This window comes from Acomys minous (genome assembly GCF_964271855.1).
Source record: "Acomys minous genome assembly, chromosome: 12".
Taxonomy (NCBI): Eukaryota; Metazoa; Chordata; class Mammalia; order Rodentia; family Muridae; genus Acomys; species Acomys minous.
The window spans coordinates 94,514,152-94,540,919 of record NC_140493.1 but is presented as its reverse complement, the minus strand read 5'-3'; the positions used below and the strand labels follow the sequence as shown (position 1 = coordinate 94,540,919).

The window sequence follows — 26,768 nt, the reverse complement described above, 5'->3', positions numbered from 1 at the left end:
CCGCTCATCTCTTGACCTCAAGGGAGGTCACTCCTAAGACACTCCCAGGACCCACTCCTTACCTGTGGGGTCCTTAAAAACCGCACTGGCATCCATCGTGCTCCGAGTCAGGGACTTGATCATCACCGCCATGTTGGGGACCTTGTTCTTGGGGAGCTGCTTGAGGGCTGCCTGCTTACAAGGACAGGCACTCACTGAGCTTGCCATGCCCACACGGAACTCCCCACGGGCAGCCCCGTGGATGGTGACAGCCTTCCTTTGTGTCAAGCCAAGGTGGCTGGAAGGGCATGCTCTGCTCCCTGTAGAGGCCTAAGCTGGCAGGCCACAGGCAGGCATCTGCTGACGCATGTACCAACGTGTGTCTGTACACGAGAGAGCACTAGGGAACTCTCAGGGGGCCGGACAGGGGGCTCAATCTCTACTTCTCAACTTGGTACCTGGAAGCGGGCCCATTCTCTGCTCAAAACTGATACAGTAGAAACATACAATCCAAGCTGCCCTCCAGGGACAGGGCTAGGATAAGAGGTGGCAAATGCCCGGCTCCGTGGCGCACACCTGTAATCCCAGAACTTGGGAGGCAGAGGCAGGCGGCTCTCTGTGAGTTCAAGGCCAGCCTGGTCTACAAAGTGAGCCCAGGACAGCCAAGGCTACACAGAGAAACCCTGTCTTGAAAAGCAAAGCAAAACAACAACAACAAAAAAAAGGCAAGCAGTGGCAAATGGCCTCTTCTGAAAGAGTAGTCTCCCGTTTCAGGGCCCTTACCTTGCGCAACACCATCACAATACTGTAGGTATAGAGAAAGCACGTCGGGTCTCGCTCGTCCAGGCTCAGAGAAGATTTCATGGTGAGCCAGGGCCCTCGCCCAAAATCTTCTTCCACCGATCCCTGGGAACTAGTAACAATCTGGTAGCGCAGAGCAGAGCAGAGCAGAGAGGAGCCTGTATTAGTGGATCTCTGCCTTGAGAAGGATCCCTGACTGGAGCAGGGCGGACAGACAGGCGGGAGAGAAACAGTGAATTCCCTGGAATCGGGGGCACGGGGGGGGGGGGGGGGGGGGGAGGGGGGCTCTCCATTACCATAATGAACAGGAAGTGGCACGTGAAACGTGGCTGCATCCTGCATCTTTCACTAAGCAGGCAAAACAAAGGTTTTCCTTCTTTTCTCTCTAATTAAGCCCTGACTTTAATTACAGCGAAGCAATAGGGCACCCATTCTTTTATCTGTTTAAAGATTTACTTACTGATTTTATGAGTATGCATGTGGGCCTGAATGGATGTACACATGTGCGTGCAGATGCTTGGAAAGGCCTGGAGAGGGCGCTGGGTTGCCTGCAGCTGGAGTTGCAGGCAACAGGGGTGAGGCACCTGGTGTGGGTGCTGGGAGCTGCACAAAGATTCACCCCAAAAGCCGCAAGGGCTCTTAACTGCTGAGCCACCTCTCCAGCCCCTTGCACCTGTCTTGTAATTGTCTGGAAGTTTTAGGAGTAGGGGCTCCTGGGTATACTTATCGGCTCATAGGGTATCATAGCCATTTTAAACCCAGTCACATTTTATCTGATGCCCTTGCTTTGACTCCACACGGTTACTTTGCCAGGTTTGGACCTGGAGTGGACGGGCAGCCCTGGGGGAGCTGCAGCGAAACGTAAGAGGGTGAGAATTGAATAAAAACAAAGGTGGGTCTGAAGACAGGATGAGTCAACTACACCCAGGAGGGAGGGACGCTGGCCCTACCCACGGAAAGAGAACCTCCTGGAAATGAGATGTGGGCAGACCCTTCCCAGCTCAGCTTCCAGAAACCCAAGAGGGTTCCCAAGATACCATCTCATAGGACCTATTACACTCTTCTCCCCAGGGAAAGGTGCAGCTGGCTGGGTCCATCGTTCTCAGATGGAAGAGAAGCTTGGGCCGTGGCCTCACTCTCTGTCTGTAAGCTGCTGCCTCCCTCAACTGCTTTCTCCACCCGCCCGTTGGTTTAGGCTTAGCAGCATCACCTGAGGCATACAAGGATGCTCCTCACCTTTTTTTTTTTCTTGAGACAGGGTTTCTCTGTGTAGCCTTGGCTGTCCTGGACTCACTTTGTAGGCCAGGCTGGCCTCGAACTCACAGAGATCCGCCTGCCTCTGCCTCCCGAGTGCTGGGACTAAAGGCGAGGACCACCACCCGGCTTGCCCCTCACTTTCAAATGCTGCCCAAGAAGTGAAGATTTACATAAAGGAAGTTACCTCAGTCTGGAACTTAGCCAGAGCACCGTGAGTCGGTGTCTGGGGTGTGGAAACCATGATCTCCTCCAGATTCTCCCCGCTATGCTAAGAGGGGAGAGAAGGCGAGAGCAAGCTCAGCAGCTGTTATTTACAAGTACAGCGTCTTGTCTGGGTTACATAATGGGTTCAGGAAACGATCAGGGACAATTAGCACATATTACATCGCCTCTAACAGTCTCAAGAGCCTCACTGGGAGTTAAAAAAAGACACTTGGGGGATCAGTTTGGGAAGGTAAGGAAACTAGAGCTGGTTCAGGAGCAAAGCCCAGCGCCACCCGAAGGGGGCAGTGACCCAAATAGAGGGGGTTCTCGGGAAAGAGCAGAGCACCCCTTGGGGCCCTCTGTAACAGCGAGGATTGTGTCAATCCCCTCAGCAGAAGAGAAGATACCCACTGCGACCAGACAGCCCCAGGACCCAGTTACCTGGGTCCTAACTCTAAACTAGTTTGAGGGGCCTTAATCCCTCCACCGCCACCGGCTGCTCCACAGGACTGCTTCACGTCCAGCCTCCGGGGCTTCCTCGTGTCAGGCTCCCAACGCCAGCCACAGTGAACTGTTCTGTGACCTCTAAACACACCCACTCTTAGCCAAGCATGGTGGCGCACGCCTTTAATGCCAGCACACGGGAGGCAGAGGCAGGTGGATCACTGTGAGTTCGAGGCCAGCCTGGTCTACAAAGTGAGTCCAGGACAGCTAAGGCTACACAGAGAAACTCTGTCTCAAAAAACCAAAACCAAACCAAACCAAACCAAAACAACAACAACAACAAAAAAAACCAAAACAAACAAAAAAACCCAAAACCCTCCACACACTCTTGTCTTCCCATTGCTGGACCAAGCCCCACACAGAGTCTCCATGCTTACCTTTATCCTCCTAGCCACTGAGCAAGGCGAGGCAGAGGCGGCGTGTCCCCAGGAGCCAGGGAGACACCCCTACTCACAGTGCATCCTTTGCACATAATCACTCATCGTCCCCACCTACGTTGGTCCACTATGCTGCAAGCTCCTTCTCAGTTCTAAATGAGCTGCCCAATACCTACCTCTTGGCTAATAGCAAACAGACACTCAACAAGCACACTGAAACCACGAGGTTATGTCTCTCAAGCACTGTTTCACAGGTAGATTTTCTTTCTTTCTTTCTTCTTTTTTCTTTTTTAGTTTTTCGAAACAAGGTCTCTCTGTGTAGCCTTGGCTGTCCTAGACTCACTTTGTAGACCAGGCTGGCCTTGAACTCATAGAGATCTGCCTGCCTCTGCCTCCCAAGTGCTGGCATTAAAGGCTTGCGCCACCACCACCCAGCTTTATTATTTATACAGTATTTTGCCTGCATGTGTGCAGAAGAGAGCACTGGATCTCATTATAGATGGTTGTGAGCCACCATGTGGTTGCTGGGAATTGAACTCAGGACCTTTGGACTCTTAATCTCTGAGCCATCTCTCCAGCCCCACAGGTAGATTTTCAAGTATTCTTCCTGCCCAGGTTTTTTGGGGTTTTGTTTTTGTTTTTGTTTTTTAAAGTTTTTTTTTTTCATTATGTACACAGTACTCTGTCTTCATGTACAGCTATATGCCAGAAGAGGGCATCAGATCTCATTATAGATGGTTGTGAACCACCATATGGTTACTGGGAATTGAACTCAGGACCTCTGGAAGAGCAGTCAGTGCTCTTAACCTCTGAGCCATCTCTCCAGGCCCCCTTTTTGGGGGCTCTTTTTGTTTTCTGTTTTGTTTGTTTTGAGACAGGATTTTTCTGTGTAGCCTTGGCTGTCCTGAACTCACTTTGTAGATCAGGCTGGCCTCGAACTCACAGAGAGATCTGCCTGTCTCTGCCTCCTGGGTGCTAGGAGAAAACGTACTACATCCGGCCATCAGGAATCTTTTCATCTCCTCACCAGAGCTAGGATTGCAAGCTCCGATGCCTGAGCCATCTCTCCAGACCTTGTAAATCCTTTCTCCTCACTTCTTGCCTGTCTTCTGGCAAAGGAGATATGCTAAGGCTAGACCACTGTTTCTTTCCCTGGATCCTAGTGTCCCCAGAAAGCCGGTCACTCACCTGGTGAGGCAGGACTCCTGCTGGGCCGGGGAATCGGCGGGTTTTAGGTCGCATGGAGGGGCGGGAGGGCTGCTGGGGTGTCCGGCTGGTAGCGGTGACAAGCTGGACCAGGCGGTTGGTGACTATAGGTGTCTGAAGAGCTGGCTGAGGAGACGGGGCAGAAGTACTTCTCGGGGTGCTGGCAGGGGAATTGACAGAAGATCCTGGGGCTCGGGAGGGCCAGGGCCCCTGACGGACTATGGAAGAGCTGCAGTGGGGATGTTCAGGTGCAGGAAAACGGGGTTTGCCGCTTGGCCAAGCTCTGGGAGACTGAAACGGCCGAGAACACAAATGAGTCTGAGGGGTGTTTTGAATGGTCCTTCCAGCTACTTGGAGAAGCTGAGGTGCAGCAATGGCGGAGTCTCTCTGACGAGAAGCTGAAACTGCAGAGGCGGCTGGGACAGGAAGACTGTCTCCCGCTCCAGGTCTCAAGGAAGGCCATGGACTCCTACAGTGGACAATGGCCCCCTTCTGGGAAGATGCACTCAGATTGGCTACTCGGGCCTTTTTCGCCAATACTGGACCCTCATGGTGCTGAGCAGGCAGGATTTGGGTGGCTCCACCATCAACTCCAAGGTCTAGCTCCAATGCAGCTCCCTCCAGCTCCATGCTTGCCAGGGCCCTGTCAAACTCATCAGGCGCTTCAAAGCCACCAATGCCCTCACAATGGCTCTCAAAGATAAAGCCAGAGTGCGCGGCTGAGGGCTGGGGTCTCGATGACCCTTGGAATACGTTTTCAGTCAGGGTCCTTCTTTGCTGACTGCCCTCACTGCTGCTAGAAGCCGAGACAGGTCTTGGGGACATGGGTCCCACACAAGGTAGATCCCTGATGGTCTGGGGCACACTGGGAGTAGGGGGACAGGGTCCTGGGACTAACGGGCTGGAAGAAAGCGGGTATGATGGCAAGGGAAGTGAGGATCGCGCCTGCAGAGTCTCCCGTGGTCTGGACGAGACCGCTGGCAGGCAGGCAGCATTCCCAGGCAGCTCACTAGCAAAATGGCTCTCTGTGTTCTCCAAAGCAGATAAGAAATCCTACAAAGAAACAGAGAGAGCGGGGCCTTTGCATCGGGGTTTTGTTTGTTCACTTCTTGAGACAGTATCTCACATAGCTCAGACTGGCCTTGCTGAACTTGCCAGGTAGCTGAGGATGACCTTGAACTCCTGACCCCTCTGTCTCCACCTCCCAAGTGCTGGGATTACAAGCCAGTGCTACCATACTCGGCAGGGTCTCTGCATCTGGGAATTTAAAACTGCTTCCAAATAAATAAATGCAAAACCTTCTACTTTTACTGCTTAAGCACACAGCATGTATGTGTGCAGACACCCACTTATGCAAGAGACCAGGACACGAGAGGCAAGGATAGCGTCTCTCCCTACTTACAATCTACCTATGAGCCAGGGGGCCAGCAGGCTTCTGTCAGAGGCCTTCTAAGGCTGTATTTTCAGGTAGTTACTCTCTCCTCAGTCTCCAGGAGGAGGCCGACTGGGAAAGCAACAGGAAAAACATTCCAGGGCACCAAACAGCCGAAGGCAGCTTGCAAGGTCACATATGCATCTGAAGGAGACGGGCTAGTTTGGCCAGGACTGTGGGCAACTACCCTGTTGGCCATGCAGCCTGTCCCTAGTGCCTTCCCTACCTCCAGCCGTGCACACTCCCACCCACAGCCTTCAGTGAGACAGAGAGCCCCTGGATCCAGGCAAACAGACAGGAGTTAAATATAGCTTCTCAGGCAAGTTAAATTAAGTATGGATTGCATCTGGGAAGCAAGGTGAGATTGACACCTTGGAGAGCAACAGACCCGTTCTGAGGGTGTTCTGAGTCAGAACTGCTGATTAAGTGACGGGAAGGGACTAGCCACCCCCAGCCCCCGCCGCTGCTCTGGGTTGTCTGGGCTACAGAAAGGTTTTTCCTGCTTGAGCTGTGTATCAAGGGTCCCACACTCCAGCAACAACTGGGGCCACAATCATAACGCTGATCAGAACGGCAGGACCCTGGTCACCCTACAGCTCGACGGTCCCCTTTCCTCCCAGAGAAGTGACACTTAGCTGTAACATCGTCTACCTTGGGAAGCAAGAAAGAGACAGGCCTGCCATTTTCAAGGAACAAAAATGTAAACAGTCCGAGTCATTCCTTCTAATTCCATTATTACTCTGGCAGTTCTACCGTCACCTGCTAAGACCCAAGAGGGTCGCTTTCATAGTTCCTTTTCAGCCTCTAATGACACATCCCCAGAACTGAAAGTTAAAGACAGGGACACATCTTGACAAAAGGTGCTAATGCTGGGCAAAAACCCACAATGACGATGGCTGTTGACGGCACACGCAAATAATCCCAGCAATGAAGACCCCGGAGGCAGGAGGATCAGGAGTTCAGGGTTATCCTCAGCCACACAGCAATTCTGGGGTCAGCCCAAGCTAACTGAGAGACCCTGTCTCATTAAAAACAAAAGTGAATTTCTGTGAGTTCGAGGCCTGCCTGATCTACAAAGTGAGTTCCAGGACAGCCAGGGCTACACAGAGAAACCCTGTCTTGAAAAAACACACACAAACAAAACAAAACAGAAAAGGTTGGTAACTGAATAATTTGTGACAAAAGCAAGAGACACTTGAAACTTCACTGGGCGTCAGGTGCCACTAAAGTATTTTATTAGACTACTCTGGCGGGGTGTGGTGGCACACCAGCTTCCGGAAGCCAGAGGCAGGCGGATCTCTGTGAGTTCCAGGCCAACCTGGTCTACAAAGAGAGTCTAGGACAATCAGGGCTACACAGAGAAACCCTGTCTTGAAAAACCAAACCAAACCAACTAGACTCCTCTGAGAATTGTTACAATGGCCCTATGGATACGTACAGAATCTGTACCTTAAGGATGCAGAATCTGAGGCTTGTTGAGGCTGGAGAGATGGCTCAGTGGTTCGGAGCACTTACTACTCTTCCAAAGGACCGGAGTTCGGATCCCAGCACTCATGTCCAGTGACTCACAACCATCTGTTACTCCAGCCCCAGGGCATCTGGTGCCCTCTTCTGACTGGCACACGAACATGCAGTGTACACACACATACAAATACACACATAAAATAAAAATTAAAAGAAGAGCCTGAGACTTGGACTGGTCAAGAACTCAGGCTAGGACCCACCTGGGCCCTTATCCTACATCCTTTGTTTAGGAGAGGAACCGGGAAGCAAAAGCAGTAGTGGAAACTTTTAATCCCAGCATGCAGTCAGGAAGCAGAGGCAGGCAAGCCAAGGTAGAAATATCAAGTGTAGAACATTATGACATGAGGATCTGGGCCCAGGAGTCCTGCTCAAACTATGGCACCAGCCAAGGACAATACGTGCAGTAAACTTCGAACCCCTACCCAGATCTAGCCAATGGATGGGACATTCTCCACAGTTGAGTGGAGAGTCAGGACAGAGTTTCACACGAACTCTGGTGCCCCATATTTGACCACGTCCCCTGGACGGGGAGGCCTGGTGGGACTCAGAGGAAGGATAGCAGGGTACCAAAAAGAGACTTGATACCCTATGAGCATATACAGGGGGAGGAGGTCCCCCTCAGTCACAGTCATAGGGGAGAGGAGTAAGGGGAAAATGGGAGGGAGGGAGGAATGGGAGGATACAAGGGATGGGATAACAATTGAGATGTAATATGAATAAATTAATAAAATATATTAAAAAAAAAAAAAGAAATGTCAAGTGTCCTAGATGACGCTATATCCACTGGTTCTGACAGCCAGAAACTAGTCTGGCAGTCTTTAGTTGTGCTCTAAAATACCACTGCAGCCAGGCTCAGTGTCACATGGCTGTACTCCCAGCACTCCGGAGGCTGAGGCAGGATGGCTTCAAGGCCAGCCTTCACTACACAGAGAGAGAGAGAGAGATCCTATCTCAAACAAACAAACAAACAAAGAGCAGCAACACCTCTTTGGGAAGGGCTCCAGATGTGGCTCCGCGCTTTGATCAGCAGCACCATGAAAGCAAAGACAAGACTCCTGTTGGAAACAGCCCAGGAGGGGCCACAGAACGAAGGGCTTTGCCCTGGTTCTCACGGCCAGTAAGTGACTTTAATTGAAATTCCCCTGTGAGAAATTCTCATTGAACTGGTGTGGGGTAAAGCTTCCACAAGGGCGATTCCAGACTTTGTAGCTCGTTTTCATCTCTTATCATCTGAGAAGGAAGAGTGTGTGATGCGGAACAATGCCCTTCACAGCAGAGAGGAGAAAGTGGGAGGCCGGAGAAGACAGCAATCTGTCCCCCCTGCTGCCAGTGGGTGCCCTCAGGTCGCAAGCCATCCAGCTACCTTGCCTCGTCGTCCCCCCCCCCCCCACCTCAGGTATGCTATTATAAAAAGCGAGTGAAACCACCCTGGGGACGGCTCCCAGAAAGGCCTTCATAATTAAAAACACCACAGTTACAATTAGGGAGCTAATTTGGTTTTTGTTTGTTTTCTTCTTTTGAGACAGAATCTCCAGTGGCCCACGACTAGCTTTGAGTCCTCTCCGCAGTAGAGAGAGGGTGACCTGTAGCCATGATCTTTTTGCCTCCACCCAGCAAACGCTGGAATTACAGGCACATCTTACCTACCTGTTTTGTTTGTTTGTTTGTTTTTTGGTTTTTCGAAACAGGGTTTCTCTGTGTAGCCTTGGCAGTCCTGGACTCGCTTTGTAGACCAGGCTGGCCTCAAACTCACAGCGATCCACCTGCCTCTGCCTCCCGAGTGCTGGGATGAAAGGCGTGCGCCACCACGCCTGGCCCACGTACCTGGTTTTATTCAGAGCTTTGAGACTGAGGTCAGGGCTCCGAGATAAGCCGGAACCTTTACCCACTCACCCACGCTCCCAGCCTTTTTTGCTTGTTTCGTTCGAGACAGAGTCTCTCTACACCGCCCTGGCTGTCCTGGAACTTGCTATGTAGACCAGGCTAGCCTCGAACTCACAGAGAACTGCCTGATGGGAACGCTCCAGAGGTTCTGAACTGGGGTGTTTTGCCACCTCTGATCACTAACATTTCCCTACCTCATCTTCAAACTCTTCTTCCACAGCAAACAGTTTCTGAAAACTACACATCTGAAAGAGAAAACAAAAACGATTAAGGCTGGGGGAGAGACTCTGCATTCACTCCCTCTTTTCCCCAGCTCTAACAAGACTATCTCAAGTCTACTTTTTTCTGGTTTGTGTTTGGCCAGGACTGGAGGAGGAAAAAGTTGAAATTCGACTTAGCTAAAGACTTAAAAATACTTTCAGGTTAAAAAAAAAAAAAATGTGTATGCCTGGCTACATACACACACACACACACACACACACACGTATGTATGTATATAAAATCATCGTTGGGTGTGGTGGTGATGCATGCCTTTAATGCCAGCACTCAGGAGGCAGAGGCAGGCAGATTGCTTTGAGTTCAAGGCCAGCCTGGTCCACAAAGTGAGTCCAGGACAGCCAGGGTGACACAGAACTATATATTATCTATCATAATAACTCCTAGAAAGGGGAGGATGAGACTAACCCAAGCTGGCCTCAAACTTATTACTGATGAAGGTCATTTTCGACTCTTAAAAGTTATTAATTTAGCGGGAGTGGAGGGTGGGCACCAGGTCGGAAGGCAACTTGAGGGAGTCAGTCCTTCCACGACGTGGGTCCTAGGGATGGAACTCAGCTTCATCTGCTCCACCATCTCCCCAGCCCCTGACCTTGACCTCTTGAGCCTTTCACTTCCCAAGAGATGGGACTATTTTACCTGCACTGCCTCTGGAAGCCGGGCCTGAGGATTTTGTAACAGTATCCGAAAGGTTTGTCCAACACAAGAAACTACCATAAATCCTGGCATGGAAACTCCTCTTTCTGAGAATCAACCCAGTGATTTCTTTCTACAGAAGTCCAAAACCAAGCCGGTCGGTCGGTGGTGGCGCACGCCTTTAATCCCATCACTCGGGAGGCAGAGACAGGCGGATCGCTGTGAGTTCGAGGCCAGCCTGGTCTACAAAGTGCGTGCCTGTGTGCGGGAGGGTGTCTGTGGGTCTGTCTCTCTGTCGGGGGATGGGTCCTTTCACAAGGTTTCCTGCACTTGCCCTTCCAGACTAGAACTCAGGTCTGCAGACTACCCCCAGTCCCTCCCAGAGAGAACCCATCCTAGCAGATTAAGAGAGCGTGGAGCCCAAACCTGGAGTCTGGCTTCCCTACAGCTGGGCGCCCCCGCCCCCCGCAGCCCCTTCCACAGGCGGCATTACCATGACGACAGCCGTGGGCTCGGGCGGGTGGATTAGCCCGGCCGTATCAGACTCCAGCTCCAACTCGTCCCAGATGTAAGTGGGGACTACGGCCGACCGTACCTATGGAGCAGGGTCGAGAAAAGCATCTTTAACACTGCAGGAGAAGCTGAGAGAAGGCCTCCAAGAGCCTGAGAGTGTGCGCCCCGGGGCAGCAAATCGAAGCTGCCGCCACAATAGTGGCTCCGCCCTCTTAAAGGAGAGGCTCCATTTTTATCCTGCCGACACAGGCCCGTCTCCCTCTGGTCTTCCGCCTCAGCCTTAAAGGGAAAACTCATGGGCTCTCGGTCGCCCCCAAGCGGTCCCTCGGTCCAGTCGGCTACCACTTGGGGGAAATCTGGGACACCTTAATCTTATTCCCCCTTCCTTTGTGTTGAGCACACTGGTGATTTGAGAATGACTTCATCCTCATCAGAACTCAGCCTATGGTGTAGCTCAGGCTGCCCTCTGACTCATTTTGTAGTTGAAAATAACCTTAACTCATGATGGTCATTCCTCTACCTCCCAGTAGCTGGGATTCCAGGCAGGTGGCAGCAGGGGTTGGCTTCATGTGGTGCTGGGATTGGAACCCAGGACCTCATACTTGTTAGACAAACGCTGATTGGTAGACAGGAAAAGACAGGGAGCAGGTTCCAAGCCCCTGACAACCCTATGTGCCACCCTCTGGTAAATGGGGAGGGAATCCATGATGTGGGGCCTTGCACATGCTAAGCAGATGTTCAACGCTGAGCTAATAACACGCCCAGCCCTAAAGAATGTCTACAGGAGAAAAAAAAAAATCTGGGCGTTCTTTGCATGTTAGAAAGATAGGGCTGAAAGCTGGAAGTGTAGTCCAATGGTAGAATATTACACCTGGCACAAGGCCCTGGGTTCCAGTCACAACACACACATACACTGCAGGGGAGAAAAAAAAAAAAAAAGCCAGGCGTGGTGGCACACGCCTTTAATCCCAGCACTCCAGAGGCAGAGGCAGGCAGATTGCTGTGAGTTCAAGGCCAGCCTGGTCTGTAAAGCAAGTCCAGGACAGCCAAGGCTACACAGAGAAACCCCGTCTCGAAAAACCAAAACAAAACAAAAACACAATAAACACACAAATAAGAAACTTTGACAGCTGGCAGAGACAGGCAGATAGATGTGAGTTCGAGGCCAGCCTGGTCTACAGAGTCCAGGACAGCCAGGACTACACAGAAAAACCCTGTCTGGAAAAAACAGATTAAAAAAAAAAAAACAAAGAAAGGAAGAAAAAAGAAAAAGAAACTTTGGAAACTAGGGGTACCCCTCTGTAGGCCACGCAGGCGCTGTAAGGTAAGGCCCGGCTTAAGCACACAAGGCACGGAAAGGAGAGTGAATTCAGGAAGAGGTCAAGGGAGAGACAGGGTGTGTCTGTTCCTCAGAGCACAGCAGCCTTCCGACCCGACCCACAGCAATATGGCTAACGTGATGGATTCTTCCTCAGAACAGGGTTTATGTGTGCAGGCACAGGATGTTTTCCACATAATTATAGGGGCCTGTCTTCCCTGAAGCCTCGGTGAGGCACTCAGTTCCCTGGAACCCTTAGAAGCCAAAGGTCATCGCGCAGTGAAGACGTTGACGCCTCACTACCTAGGTTGACGTCTCTCAACTCCATCCCCTGGAGCGCACATGGTACTCCGGGGATTTTGGATGCTACCATTACAAGCGAAACTAGAGTGCTCAGACCTGCCCACTGTTTGTTTGTTTGTTTGTTTGTTTGTTTTTTCAAGACAGCATTTCTCTGTGTAGCCTTGGCTGCCCTAGACTCACTTTGTAGACCAGGCTGGCTTCGAACTCACAGCGCTCCACCTGCCTCTGCCTCCCGAGTGCTGGGATTAAAGGCGTGCGCCACGAAGACCCACCCACTGTGCTCAACTCCGTCATTGCCCTCCACCGGGTGTCTCTGGTTTGGGTCTTCCAGCCCAAGCCCCAGCTGCCAGTTTTTCCGTTTCTGAACTTACTCCTTCCTTTTTGGTCTGAGTTCCCACGGTGCTCAAGCCCAGTTATTACAGAGTTTAGCATACTTCTTGCTTCTCCCTCTTCCCTCTCTCCTTCATCCTCCTCCTCCCTTGACAAGGTTGCCTAGCTCAGGGTGGCCTAGAGCACTCACTTTTTTAAAAAATGAATTTGCTTTACTTTAAAATAAAATAACATCATCATAGTAAAGACAAAAATATCCTAAAGGTGGCTGTGTGGACCAGGCTGGCCTTGAACTCACAGAGATCGGCCTGCCTCTGCCTCACTCGTGCACCACTATGCCCGGCCCTAAATATTTATTTATTATGTATACAGTATTCTGCCTGCGGGTCAGAAGAGGGCACTCACTTCTGACTCAACCTCCCGAGGGCTGGCATGACGTGGACACACCTCCATGCTATGCTGATGCCCCTTTTCTTTCTCTCTCTCTCTCTCTCTTTTTTTTCTTTTCTCCCCCCTGTCCCCCCACCCCACCCCCAAGACAGGGGCTCTCTGTGTAGCCTTGGCTGCTGTCCTGGACTCACTTTGTAGACCAGGCTGGCCTCAAACTCACAGCAATCCACCTGCCTCTGCCTTCCAAGTGCTGGCATTAAAGGCTTGTGCCACCTCGCCTGGCTTGCCCCTTTTGTTTTTTGCTTCTTTGTTGTTGTTGTTGTTTTGAGACAGGCCCTCTGCCTCTGGCGTCGTGGGATGCAAGGCATGTGCGCCACCATGCCTAGCTTTCAAAGAAGCCATTTGCCTGGGGCAAACCCAAGGTTTCTTGTTCCCAGCTCCCTGCATTCAAGACCTGCCTTTTTTTTTTTTTTTTTTTTACTTTTCTTTTCTGCTCAGTTCTTTTGGGAGGAGAGGAGAGTTTAGACAGGTATGTCACGGGCTGGCCTTGAATTTGCAACAATCCACCTGTCTCCGCCTCCTCAAGTGCTGGGATTATGAGTGTGTGCCGCCAGGCCTGCGAACCTTTTGTGACCGAGTACTTGGTATGTGGAAGACACCATACAAGCATTTGTTGAATGACTTGATGCCTTTGGCAGAAAGAAAAAAAAGGGGGGGGGGGAGCTGGCCCTCTTTAATCCCAGCACTCGGAAGGCAGAGGCAGGCAAATCGCTCTGAGTTCGAGGCTGCCTGGTCTACAAAATGAATCCAGGACAGCAGCCATTGCTACACAGAGAAATCCTGTCTCGGAAAAACCAGAAAAGAAAAAAAAAAAAAAGAGTGGCTGAGTTGGGCAACTTTAAGCTCACTTCTACAAATAGCTGCCATGGGTTGTGAAGGAGTTTTACTCAAGTACAAAGGAAAAAAACAAAAACAAAAAACAAACAAACAAACAAACAAAAACACCAAAACGCACACATGCCATGGGGAGGGAGGGGGGGGATGGGGTTGAAGACAGCTTGCCACGGAGTTAGAAAACTATGTTTGAATCTCCTGCTAACTGGCATGTGATCTTGAGTGAGTTACTTTACCTCTCAGAGCCTTTCCTGCTTGCTTTCTCCATGAAAAGAGAATTCTGTATCTCGCAGGGTCTCTGCAATGAAGTGGCTAACTCCAGGACGCCTGGCATGCTGGCAGAGTCTCAACAAACATGGATCCCAGCCCCCTCCCCACGCCCCCCCTCCGCTTGAGCTTGCAAACTTGTGTGGGGGAATTGTTATGGGAACCACATGGCTTGGGTTTGTATCTATTTCTGCATGTTTGCAAATGCGTTTTCACCCTAATTCATGTTTTCCTGCGTGTATTTATATGCCTTGTTATGGACAGCGGCAGACTGAACAAGCAGTGTGTACACACACGGAGTTTGATGTTGTGTTGGTGGTTGGGTGTTGTGTGCTGAGTGTGTGTGTGTGTGTGGAATTCGGTGTGTGTTGGGGTCCACATATGGGAGTTGGGTGGGGGGGAGGGCTGCTCTGTTTGTGTGGCTGTGTTTGCGAAGATGCTGGGTTCGGTTACTGTGCTCTCCATATGTGTAAGCCAGCTGTGCGGTGGAACTGGGTGTCATGGAAACTCACTGTCTGTTCGAGCAGCCACTAGCCCCTTATGCTGACTGAATGCCCGAAACGTGGCTCGTTTGACTAAGGAACCGAAGATTTAATGGGGCTTAATTTTCTCCGTTTTCACAGAAATGACCACAGGGATTAGTAGACTGAAATTCCAAAGAGCTTCCCCCATCGATGGACCGGGTGATGAAGAGCAGCTTCTCCTAAGCACGGAAACCTGTTCATGGGGTCCTGACCCTAGCATCTAAGAAGCCGTGCTGGAGCCTCACCTGCGCGTACATGCGTATGTGCGCGCGTGTAAGTGCGCGAGTGTAAGACGTACAGAGAGGGCCGTGCGCCCCCCCCCCCCCTTTCCAAGTCCCCAGCCGAGCAGTGAATCAGCCTGACAAAGCGGTGAATCATTCATGAACAGCTCGCAGCCGGCCCAGCAGGCGGGAAGCGACGTCAGCCAGCTTCGAAGCGCTACCCGCCCCCCCCCCCCCCCGGGGTGGGATCACTCAGCCCCACGCACTGCAGATGTTGAGAAGAAATTGACGCGGGCCAATCGAGGCCCCGGAGCGCCTCTCCTCCGCCCCTCCCTTTGACTTTCAATCCATTCATCCCCCTAGCCCCTCTTTTCCCTCTCTCCCTTCGGGTGGCATGTGAGTCATCACAGGATCTCTCGAGGACAGACGCAGCTAGCTCAATCCTCTAAGCCTCATCCAACACCCACCTCTCCAAATCGAACTCAGTGGGTTCTTTAAGGCGGGGGTGGGGGACGGGGGTGGGGATAGGGGGGTGGTGGGAAGGGCGGGGGAGGAAGGGAAGCTGGCTTCGGGTAGCTTTTGGTTCCCTTTGGCAGTGAAGGCGACCCAGTCAGTGGGGTGTGCTGGTGAGACAGGGCTTGGGGTGTGTTGCAGCTGGCTGGTCCCAAGGACTGGCATCTGGCTTCCTTAGAGGACCATCAAGGACAAACATGGCTGTAAGAAAGGCTGTTTGACAGGGGCTGCTGAAAGCACCTATGGCTGCTGGGGAGTGGGCTATAGAGACAGAACTATGGGGTGTTCCTCTGTTTGCCTGGGAAGTCCCGCACAGCGTCTGCCCATTGCCCAAGCATCTTCAGGACCTAGTGGTCTCTCTCCTTTGTACATCCCCCTCCCTGCATCTTTTAGCCTTCCGCTCTTGGTCTGGACACTATCTGAGGCTTCTGGGAAAACCTATCGAGTCCCATGACTCTTGCTGAGCCAGCCTTAAAAAGAGCAGTTCAAGCCGGGCAGTGGTGCCGCACGCCTTTAAACCCAGCACTCGGGAGGCAGAGGCAGGCGGATCGCTGTGAGTTCGAGGCCAGCCTGGTCTACAAAGCGAGTTCAGGACAGCCAAGGCTACACAGAGAAACCCTGTCTCGAAAAACAACAAACAAACATACATACAACTTACGAAATAAAATAACTACAGAACAGATAATATTATGCGTAGCAAAGTATAATTTTATTTTGGAAAAAAAAAAGAGTAGAGAAGGAGTTTAGGAAAGTATTTATTACTTATATTAGCAGTTATTCTTTTGGATTATGGGTTTAGGAGTGAGTTTATTCTCTTTGTTCTTTCTCGGCTCCTCTTCCCTAGGAGTTTTCTGCAATAAGAACTCGTGACTTTTTTTTTAATAGAAAAAAATTAGCTTATTAAGCATTTTAAAAGCCACCTGTGGGGTGGTAGTGGGAACTAAGTGTAAAAGGGCATTTTCTGTGGTGGTGAAATGTTCTAAAACTGGACTGTGGCAACGGTTGTGCAATTCAGTAAACTTACTAAAAACTAAATTGGAGCCAGGCGTGATGGTGCACACCTGTAATCCCAGCCAGCACTCAGGGAGGCAGAGGCAGGCAGATCTCTCTGAATTTGAAGCCAGCCTGGTCTACAAAGCAAGTCCAGGACAGCCGAGGCTACACAGAGAAACACTGTCTGGGAGAAACCAAACCAAACCAAACCAAAAAAAAAAAAAAAAAAAAAAACCTCCCCAAACCCCAAAACTATTACATTGTATACTTAAAATGGTAAATTTCATGTTTGAAATTTAGTAAATGCATGTGTATTATGCATAGTTTAATTTTCCATATTTAATCTTTTCTCACAAACATTTACCAGGGTCTTTTCTTTAATTATGTGCGTGTGCGTGCATCTGTGTGAGGGTGTGCACAGGTTTCCTTGGAGGCTAGGGGCATCGTCGGCTCCTTTGGAGTTGGAATCACAGGGAGTTGTGAGCCTTGGAGCGTGAATGCTGGGGACTGGCAGCAGCTGGCGGAAAGCAAAGTTGGAAGGCTCTGCCACCCATGTGACCATCCTAACGGCAGCTCTCGAAGGCGGAGAACGTGACTCCATCCTCCAGGTAAGGAGCGGGAGGCTCAGAGGCATTTAGTAGTCCATGAGTGACAGGTCAAGGCAGAACCCAGCACAGCATATAGGCTTCCCCAACATTAAAGGGGCTCCCCCGCCAAGAGCAGAGATCACCATATCTGTTTCTTCCCAAAAATTCACAAGGACTTAGGACTCCCCAAACAAAAGTAGTCCTCCATTCGCAGAATCTGCAACGTGCTCCCTCACCCTCAATCAACGGGGCATTGGCACGTCCATGGAACACACGTGTGCCCAGGAACAGAGAGAAAGAGCAACAGCTCATACATACACTTTACCTGCACCATTGGGTCTAATATCGCCCACAGCGGACATAGTTATTATTATCATCGCTGTTACTAATTTTCAAGGCCAGCCTGGTCTACAAATGGAGTCCAGGACAGCCAAGGCTACACAGAGAAACCCTGCCTCACATTTAACAAACAAACAAGACAAAACAAAACAAAACAAACCCCCAAACCATTAAAAAATTTTTATTTTAAATGTGTTTGAGTGTTTGAATATTTTGCCGGCTTGTATGTATGTGAGTAATATGCATGCAGTGCTGATGGGGGCCAGAAGAGGGCGCTGGTCCTCTAGAACTGGAGTTAACAGACAGTTAAGCGCTGCTATGCATGTGCTGGGAATGGGAGTCAAGTTCCTCTGGAAGAACAAGTGCGCTTAGCTACTGAGCCATTTCTCCAGCCCCCTCCTCTCCCTTCTTGCTCCTTTTGTTTGTTTGTTTGTTGTTGTACTCGTTACAAGGTTTCTCTATGTAGCCTTGGCTGTCCTGGACTCACACTTTGTAGACCAGGCTGTCCTGGAACTCACATTGATCTGCCTGCCAGGCTTCCTCCTCCCCTTTTTCAATAATGCCGGGGATCAAAGCCAGGGCCCTTCCAAAGGCTCCTACCGCTGAGCTACACCCCCGGGCTCTTCCTTACCTTTAGTATGGATTTAAAGCTATGGAGATCTCAAGAACTTGCTAGAAACCCCAAACCCAGGAAGTAAAGATCTAGGCTCTGCCTCCTAATTATTGGAGTCCAGTACCAGCTTAAGCACTGGTTTAATTGGTGGGTTCCATCCCCTCTGTGGAAAACGCCTGAGGAAGAAGATAGTGGTCCCAGCACTGGACATGCCTGTAATCCTAGCGCTTGGAAGGCAGAGGCAGGAGAATCAGAAACTGAGGCCAGCCTCTGATACAGAGTGGGTCTGAGGTCAGTCTGGGTTACATACAACTGTCATGAGCAAACACATAAGACTTCAGCTTGGTCTGAGCTGTGGTGCTTAGCAAGTATATTAGACTGAGCGTCGCCCTCCTCGTCTGTCATGGAGTGCCTGTGTGGAAGGCTGGCTTTGGGCAAGGCCAAAGGTAATGCACAGCCTCTTTTCCAGGCTCGTTTCTCCGGTGTTAGCCGCAGTCTCTCACTGACCTGGTTTTGGCCACACTCATTCAGTGACCGGAGTTGACCTGCCACCCTGGAAGTGATCTTTGCCTCTGCAATGTTTGTAGCGCCTGGGTCCACCATCCGCTCTTCCTGCTTTGTAGAATCAAGGGCAGACAGCCATCCTCAAGTCTGCATCCGTGTTCCAAGGATCCTACAGGAATAAGGACCCCAGGCTTACTGGGCTTACTGGGCTTACTGGACTTAGCAAGTGATTGGTTGGTTGGTTGACTGATGTGTTTTGACACCTTATCTCTGGGCATCAGGCTTGTTTTGGGATCTAGGAGCACATCAGGTGGGAGACTGATCTTAATAGCAGACAGCCTGGCAAATGATTTGTTGGTGGTGGTTTGTTTTCTGTTCTGCCCCCCACCCCACCACCTACACACCCCTTGCCCCCAGACAGGGTTTCTTTGTGTAGCCTTAGCTGCCCTGGACTCACTTTGTAGACGAGGCTGGCCTCGAACTCACAGAGATCCACCTGCCACTGCCTCCCAAGGGCTAGGATTTCAGGTGTGCTCCACCACACCTGGTTTGAATTTTTTTTCTAAGATTTTATTTTCATTTTTTTTTAAAAAGAGGTTTATTTATATGTGTACAGTTCTCTACCTGCATGCCAGAGGAGGAGGGCATCAGATCACGTTATAGATGGTTATGAGCCACCATGTGGTTGCTGGGAATTGAACTCAGGACCTTGGAAGAGCAGTCAGTGCTCTTAAGCTCTGAGCCATCTCTCCAGACCCCCATTTGTTCTAATTTTTAAGACAGGGTCCCACTATGTAGCCTAGGCTAGCCTTGAACTTTCAATTCTCTTGCCTCAGCCTTTGCAGTACTTGGATTGCAAGTCTGTACCTACAGGAAAGTTAGCAGCTCACTTTTGTTTTACTTTGTTTTTGTAATTGAAGTCATCTGTTTATTTGTGTGCGTGCTTGTGACAGAGTGCACCCGGACAGGTGCTGAGGTCACCAGACTCGGTGGCAAGTGCCTTTACCCAGTAAGCCATCTCACTGAAACTGGGCTGTTTGTTTTGTTTTGTTTTTCCAGACAGGGTGTCTCTGTGTAGCCCTGGACATCCTGTAACTCACTCTATAAACCAGGCTAGCCTTGAACTTACAGATTTGCCTGCCTCTGCCTCCTGATCTCACTTGAACTGTTAAAAAAAAATTTTTTTTTTTAAAGACGGGGGTCTTTCTATGTAGACCTGGCTATCCAGAAACTCCCTGGGTAGACCAGGCTGCCTTTGAACTCACAGAGACCTGCCTGCCTCTGCCCCCTGCGTTCTATGATTGAAGGCATGTACCACCACTACCTGCTTTGTTTTCATCTTTTTTGTTTGTTTGTTTGTTTTTTGGTTTTTGCTTTTTGAGACATAGTTTCTCTGTGTAGCTTTGCCTGTTCTGGACTAACTTTGTAGACTAGACTGGCCTCGAACTCCACCTGCCTCCGACACCCGAGTTCTGGGATTAAAGGCTCATGCCACCACTGCCTGGCTTGTTTTTAAAAAAGTAAAACTTTTATTTTATGTGTATGTTTTTGTTTGTTTGTTTGTTTTAAACAAACTCTTTCAATTACTTTAGTTTAATTTTATGTGTATGGGTGTTTTGCCAAGGAAGCCATATCCTAGGATTAGAGTTATAGATGGCTCTGAGCTGACACATGAATGCTGGGAATCAAACCTAGGTCCTCCAGAAGAGCAACTGGTGCTCTAACCATTGAACCACCTCCCCACCTTCAGAGGACTGTAATTTAAGGCTAGCCTAGGCAGCTCAGTGAAGCCCAGTCTCCAATAAAAAGATGTGGAGGAGCCGGGCGTGGTGGCGCACGCCTTTAGTCCCAGTACTCGGGAGGCAGAGGCAGGTGGATCACTGTGAGTTCGAGGCCAGCCTGGGCTACAAAGTGAGTCCAGGACAGCCAAGGCTACACAGAGAGACCCTGTCTCAAAAAACAAACAAACAAACAAAAAGATGTGGAGATACAGCTCAGAAATAAAGCAATTGGCTAGCCGGTAGGAGTCCCAGGGTTATGAAATGGGGGTGCAAAATGTATGCTCACTCAAGATTACTTACTGGAGGGAGCATTCAGCAAGTTTGTTTGCTTGATTGTCTTGAGACAGGATTCCAAATAATAACCAAAACGAGCCTTGATTTTGCCATTCTCCTGCCTCAGATTCTGTGACGCACCACACCTGACTTTGGGGCAATTTTTGTGTGTCAAAATCCCTGCTTCTCCAGAAGCCAGGTGTGGTGGTACATGCCTTTAATCCCAGCTCTTGAGAGGCAGAGGCAGGAGGATCTCTGTGAGTTCGAGGCCAGCCTGGTCTACATATCAAGCTCTAGGACAGCTAGAACTACACAGAGGGATGAAAACCAATTCCCACCCCGACCCCTAACACACAAATAGCCCATACATCCCCATGTAGGATGTTCAGTCCACTCGGTCTAATTCTCCATTATTTTAAAACAGTCAAGATTCCAAAATCTCTGCCAGGTGGTGGTGGCACATGCCTTTAATCTCAGCACTCAGGAGGCAGAGGCAGGTGAATCTCTGTGAGTTCGAGGCCAGCCTGGTCTACAGACTGAGTCCAGGACAGCCAAGACTACACAGAGAAACCCTATCTTGGAAGAAAAAAAAAAAAGCCAGGCAGTGGTGGCACACACCTTTAATCCCAGCACTTGGAAGGTAACAAAGGTAGGTGGATCTCTGTGGGTTCGAGGTCAGCCTGGTCTACAAAGCAAGTCCAGGACAGTCAGGGCTGTTACACAAAGAAACCCTGTCTCAAAAATAAATAAATAAATAAATAAAAAGAAAGAAAGAAAGAAAGAAAGAAAGAAAGAAAGAAAGAAAGAAAAATCTCAGGGTCTGACCCTCTAATCATTCATGGAGGGGAAACTGAGGCTCAGAGAGGGAGGCCTGCCTTGCCTGAGTATCTATAGTCAGGGGTGAGCTCTGTCATGCAGGGGACATGCCATCTTGTTTCTATAGAGTGGCAGGTTTCTCTAGAACAGGTACTTTTTACACTCTCTACTCTTTCCCAGCATGCTTCGGGGGAACACTCTGCCCAGAGAAGATGGCCTGCAAGTAACAGCTGATGGTAGCGGACACTTGCACTGTTGTAGCCATGTGGCCTGGACCCCTGAGCAGTTAGGGAGAAACCCTAGACTCTCCAGGAACTTCTTGGTCCCCATTCCGTTCCAGGTACCAGCAGGGGGATGAGGGCAACCAGGAAGTCTTCTTAGCCAGCTGTGCTCTGCTCTGGCTGCTGGAGGGGTAAGAAGGCTCCCCGTGTGCCACCGCAGGTCCTAAGAGAGCGCTTGATGCCCAAAGCCTTATCCCGGGGTCCTGCCCATGACCCGGGCTTGCATCAGCCACCCCTCTCCAGTAGCCGGAGAAAGAGTCTCCATCAATGGGAAGTCTGCAGACTGAGGGGATTGTCGGCCAGTCTTTGGAGCTAGCTGGGAGAGCTGCAAGCATCCTTAGACACCGGCGTGGTACATGCACCCCTCACTCTGCTCCTCCCTGCTTTTCTCTGATCCTCTCTCTTCACTCCAGGCTGCTCTCAAACTCACGATACTCCTGCCTCAGCCGGGTCCATGCCCTTTTATAGATGCAGGGCAGGGACGGAGGCACAGGGAGGCAGAAAGGGCTCTGGTCTGTTACTGTTCTTCCAGACACCGCAGAGTCGAGCATGGCTATTTTGGATGCTGAGCTTCCGCCTCCAACCCAGAGGTGAGGGCCCTAGGGATGTCGAGGAAAGGGAAAGGCCTTTGAGCTCCATCTGAACACCGTACAAACTGGGGCTTAGTGATGCATTTCTATAATCCTAGCGCTAGGGAGTGGCGGGGACGGAAGGGGGCGGCGAGGATCAGAAGTTCAAGGTCATTCCTAGCTATGTAACAAGTTCAAGGCCAACCTGGAATAGAAGAGATCTATCTTCAGCAAATGGGAGGAAGAGACAGAGTGACTTGGAACCTCATGGGCTAACTGTCCTGGAGCACAGGGCAACATGTCAGAAATGAGAGTGAGCTCGCTGCAAAACCGGCGTAAAACGTAAAACCCAGCTCCCAAAAATTGTCTTCTGATCATCAAACAGGCACATAGTTACCTGCACGTAATTCATGCATGATAGGCAACACACACACACACACACACACACACACACACACACACACACCCCTAACTTTTTAGTCAAACAGATAGATGGATGAGCAGATGGACAGATAGCCCTATTCGTATCCCATTGCTGCCCCCAAAAAGAGAAAGAAAAGTGGGGGGGGGGGAAGGGAGAAAGGGAGGCGGGTATGGTTGCCCACGCCTTTAATCTCAGCACTCGGGAGGCAGAGGCAGGCGGATTTCTGTGAGTTTGAAGCCAGCCTGGTCTACAAAGTGAGTCTAGGACAGCCAAGGCTACACAGAGAAACCCTGTCTTGAAAAGAAAAGGGGGGGGGCTGGAGAGATGGCTCAGAGGTTAAGAGCACTGATTGCTCTTCCAAAGGTCATGAGTTCAATTCCCAGCAACCACATAGTGGCTCACAACCATCTCTTCAGGCTTGCAGGCTGTATACATAATAAATAAATAAATCTTAAATAAAAAGGGGGGAGGGGGAGAAAAGAAAACTTCCTCAGTGTTGTGTGACAGAACTTTTTTTTCCTGGGGAGGTATAGCACACTCATTTACTCACCCTACAACAGATTAAAGTACAGATACCACCAAAGTCCAGCACGGTTATTGGGGTTATTTATCGGGTGAGGGGGTTACTTACAGGAGCAGAAATGACTCAGAGACCACTACATCTCCAAGGGCCACCCCAGCATGGCTGACAGCTTACAAAGCTAGGACCCAGGAGCACAGTGCACAGCTTTATAGGCAGCTCAACGGGTGGGCGAGTGTCCTTTCTAGGGGCCTCAGATGGCCTAAAGCTCTTCGAGGCAGCTCTTCTTGTCTGCTTACTCTGGCAGGAGGCGCCTACAGAGTCTGGTCAGTTTTAGGGAGTTCTTGAAGCTCCTGTGCAGGATAGAATGTTCTGAACTCACAGGAAACTGTTACACAACACTCACCTCTCCAAGAAAGAAACCAAGAGGTGGGGAAGGAGGGAGGGAGGGAGAGAAGGAGGGAGAAGTAAGGAAGGCGGGAGACAGGAAAGGATGAAGGGAGAAAAGTAGGGAGGGAAAGAGGAAAAGACAGGAGGGAGGGAGGGAGGGAGGGAGGGCGGGCTCAGAGAGGGTCACACAGTGAGCCCTATGCCAAACCTAGGCTTCCTAGGGACAGTTTTCGTTACACTCTGATGCACTCCGTCTTGAATAACCCTGAATGTACATGCAGTGTTATTTTGTTTTGTCTTTCGAGACAGGGTTCCTCTGTTATCTTGGCTGGCCTGGACTTACTTTGTAGACCAAGCTGACCTCAAAATCACAGCAATCTGCTTGCCTCTGCTTCCCAAGTGCTGGGATTAAAGACGTGGGCCACCACGCCTGGCACAGTGTTATTCTTTAAACTTTTTCTTTTTCTTTCTTTCTTTGGTTTTTTTTTTTTTTCCGAGACAGGGTTTCTCTGTGTAGTCTTGGCTGTCCTGGACTCACTTTGTAGACCAGGCTGGCCTTGAATTTACAACGATCCACCTGCTTCTGCCTCCGGAGCGCTGGGATTAAAGGCGTGGGCCACCACGCTTGGCGCAGTGTTATTCTTTAAACTTTTCTTTTTCTTTGGAATAGGGTCTCATACAGTCCAGGCTCCCAAACTCCATATGCAGCTGAGAGAATGGCCTTGAATTTTGGATCCTCCTGCTTCCCCCTCTGATGCTGAGGGTCAAACCCAGGGCTTTGTGTGTGTTAGGTAAACACATCACCAACTGAGCCACATCCTGGCCCCTGACATAAACTTTCTTCCAGCTCCGGAGCTTATCGTAAATAGTCCTGGGGCAAGACTGGCCTTAAGCAACCTGAGATGAGGGTATGCCATAAGTTTCAATGCCTGTGACCGTGCCGGACAAAGCCATTCTGCCAACGTACCTAATTTTGTACTTTCTGACTGTCGGGCCGAAAGAGACTTCAGAAAAACAGAAGTCTCATGTCCTGTCTCCCAGATAACAAGACCAGGATCCTGAGGGGAAGTGAGGTGTAAACTCTTATCTCTGTGTGATTCTAAGAACCTAGGCTCCCATCCCTGCTGACCTGCCATCGTCATCTGGTCTTCTGTACAGTTCCCATAGTGTTTAGCATCATGTTGGCCTTGGGACCTTTCAGTACGTTCAATGAAGTCTTGCTGAACGGAATATGCACAGGATGCCTTTGTGCGCAAGATGCTTTCGGCAGCCGATGAAAGCTTTGGATTGCCTTTGAGAGGTGTCCCCTTAAGTGATGGTTGCTTGGGTCAGTCGGCTCAGTTCTTCCTCACTCTGTATTACTTTCTGCCTGAGGCCAAAGCAGAACCATACCATTTCTACGGCAGTCACTCAGAATACACTTCTTCTTCGGAGAGGCACAGGGGCGACTTGAGTATGGCCCCCTTCCAAGGGCCAGAGCCACGGGCTAGAGCTCTCTCTGCCCTCTGGGATCCTGCCTCGAGAGCTAAAGAGTTTTCATTCAAGGAAAATCCTGGGCGAGAGTTAAAACCAGCAGGCACCCTGTTTGTTCCCACGTATTAACCCCCCATGGCACAGACCCAGGCATCTGAGGGCATGGAGGAGGTGGGTGCTGCTAACATTCAGTCAGGGCATAAGATGGCTTTATCTCCTCCCCCAGCTCATGGCCAGAGCATTTCCATGAGTCCAAATACTAGGGTAACAGCTGGAGAGACCCCAGCAGTGACACTTAACTGCTTCCCAGCCTGAGTCCAGAGTCCGTTCGTGTCACCACCTGTCAGGCTCGATGTATGATACGTGTGCTTCTCTCTGCTGGGATTAATTTTCTTCTACCAAGAAGCCAGATTCACCATTGGGTCACAGGATTGGAAGTTCCCCAGTCAGCTGCAGCCTTTTGTGGACTGAGTGAGTGGTTCAAGAGATGCTCACGCAGTCCTGGCAAGAGTTCTTGCTTTCCCTAGGGGACTTATGACAGCAGACTGATCTATTTTCTGTAAGAAACAGAAAAGAAGCATCTGTCTCCCCAGAAAAGAGAATGTATGGGAGGGATGAGGAGTCATTCAACATTGACTTAACCTGAGAGAACTTCTTCTTCTTCTTCTTCTTCTTCTTCTTCTTCTTATTCTTATTCTTATTCTTATTATTATTATTATTATTATTATTATAGATGGGCTCTCATTATATAGACCAGGATAGCCTCTAATTCACAGAACTCTACCTGCCTCTGCCTCTGCCTCCAGAGTGTGTATTGAAGGTGTATTCAACCACACTCAGCTTAAATAATTCTTTCCTCTTCTTCCTCCTCCTCCTTCTCTTCTTCTTCCTTTTGGTTTTTCAAGACAGGATTTCTCTCTGTAGCCTTGGCTGTCCTGGAACTTGCTCTGAAGACCCGGCTTTTGGCCTCAAACTCAGAGATCCACCTGCCTCTGCCTCCCAGTGCTGAGATTAAAGGTGTGTGCCACAACACCCAGCTTTAAGTTCTTCTTTTAAGACAGTGTCATACAGCACAGGCAGCCTTGGACCTGCGCTTGGAAAGAATGAGACTGACTTTGAACTTCTGATCCTCCTGTCAAGTGCTGGGATTACAGACACCATCATGATTACTGTACTTTTTTTTTTTCTTAGCCAGGACATTGATAATTGAACCAAGACCCTTGTCACAAAATAAACACATGTTCTGCCACTGAGTTTACCCTCTTGGCCTCCCATAAGGAAATTTCTTGTGACTTCTGGGGCTCTTTGGCTGCTGGGAGCCAGAGGTGATGATCTCAGAGACCTCCAAAGGAGAGGCGTGGAGTTTGGGGCCTGAGAACCCTACTTTCCACCAATCTTGGCTCCCTGTGTGTAGAGAGTAGAGATCTAGGTTTGAATCCCAGGGTTGCTTGTATGAACTTTTGGCAGCTGTTTAACCTCTGTTTGTTTGTTTGAAACAAGGTTTCTCTGTGTAACAGCTCTGGCTTTCCTGGAACTTGCTCTCTAGACCAGGCTGGCCTTGAACTCACAGAGATCCACTTTTCTCTGTCTCCCAAGTGTCGGGATTAAAGGTGTGTACTTTAAACAGGCCACTGCTGTAGCCTTGGCTGTCCTGGTTTGCTTTGTAGACCAGGTTGGCCTGGAACTCACAGTGATCTGCCTGCCTCTGCCTCCCAAGTGCTAGGATTAAAGGCGTGCACCACTATGCCCGGCTTGTTTTTGGCTTTTTGAGACAGGGTTTCTCTGTGCAGCCTTGGCTGTCCTGGACTCACTTAGTAGACCATGCTGGCTTCGAATTCACAGAGATCTGCCT

The 26,768-nt window shown here is 50.1% G+C and overlaps 1 protein-coding gene across 1 annotated transcript in view; it reads right to left on the bottom strand.

Annotated features, from left to right (window-relative positions):
* Nucleotides 1-10,791, bottom strand: part of LOC311578402 (homologous recombination OB-fold protein-like) — a 21,922-nt gene extending 11,131 nt beyond the window's left edge. The window contains exons 1-6 of the mRNA XM_084748226.1: nt 10,574-10,791; nt 9,363-9,413; nt 4,311-5,381; nt 2,222-2,305; nt 763-903; nt 63-171 (exon numbers count right to left, since the gene is read on the bottom strand). Of these exons, the coding sequence (XP_084604352.1) occupies nt 63-171; nt 763-903; nt 2,222-2,305; nt 4,311-5,381; nt 9,363-9,413; nt 10,574-10,576 (1,459 nt within the window). The 5' untranslated portion in view covers nt 10,577-10,791. The remainder of the gene's footprint in view (nt 1-62; nt 172-762; nt 904-2,221; nt 2,306-4,310; nt 5,382-9,362; nt 9,414-10,573) is intronic.
* Nucleotides 10,792-26,768: the final 15,977 nt, after the last annotated feature.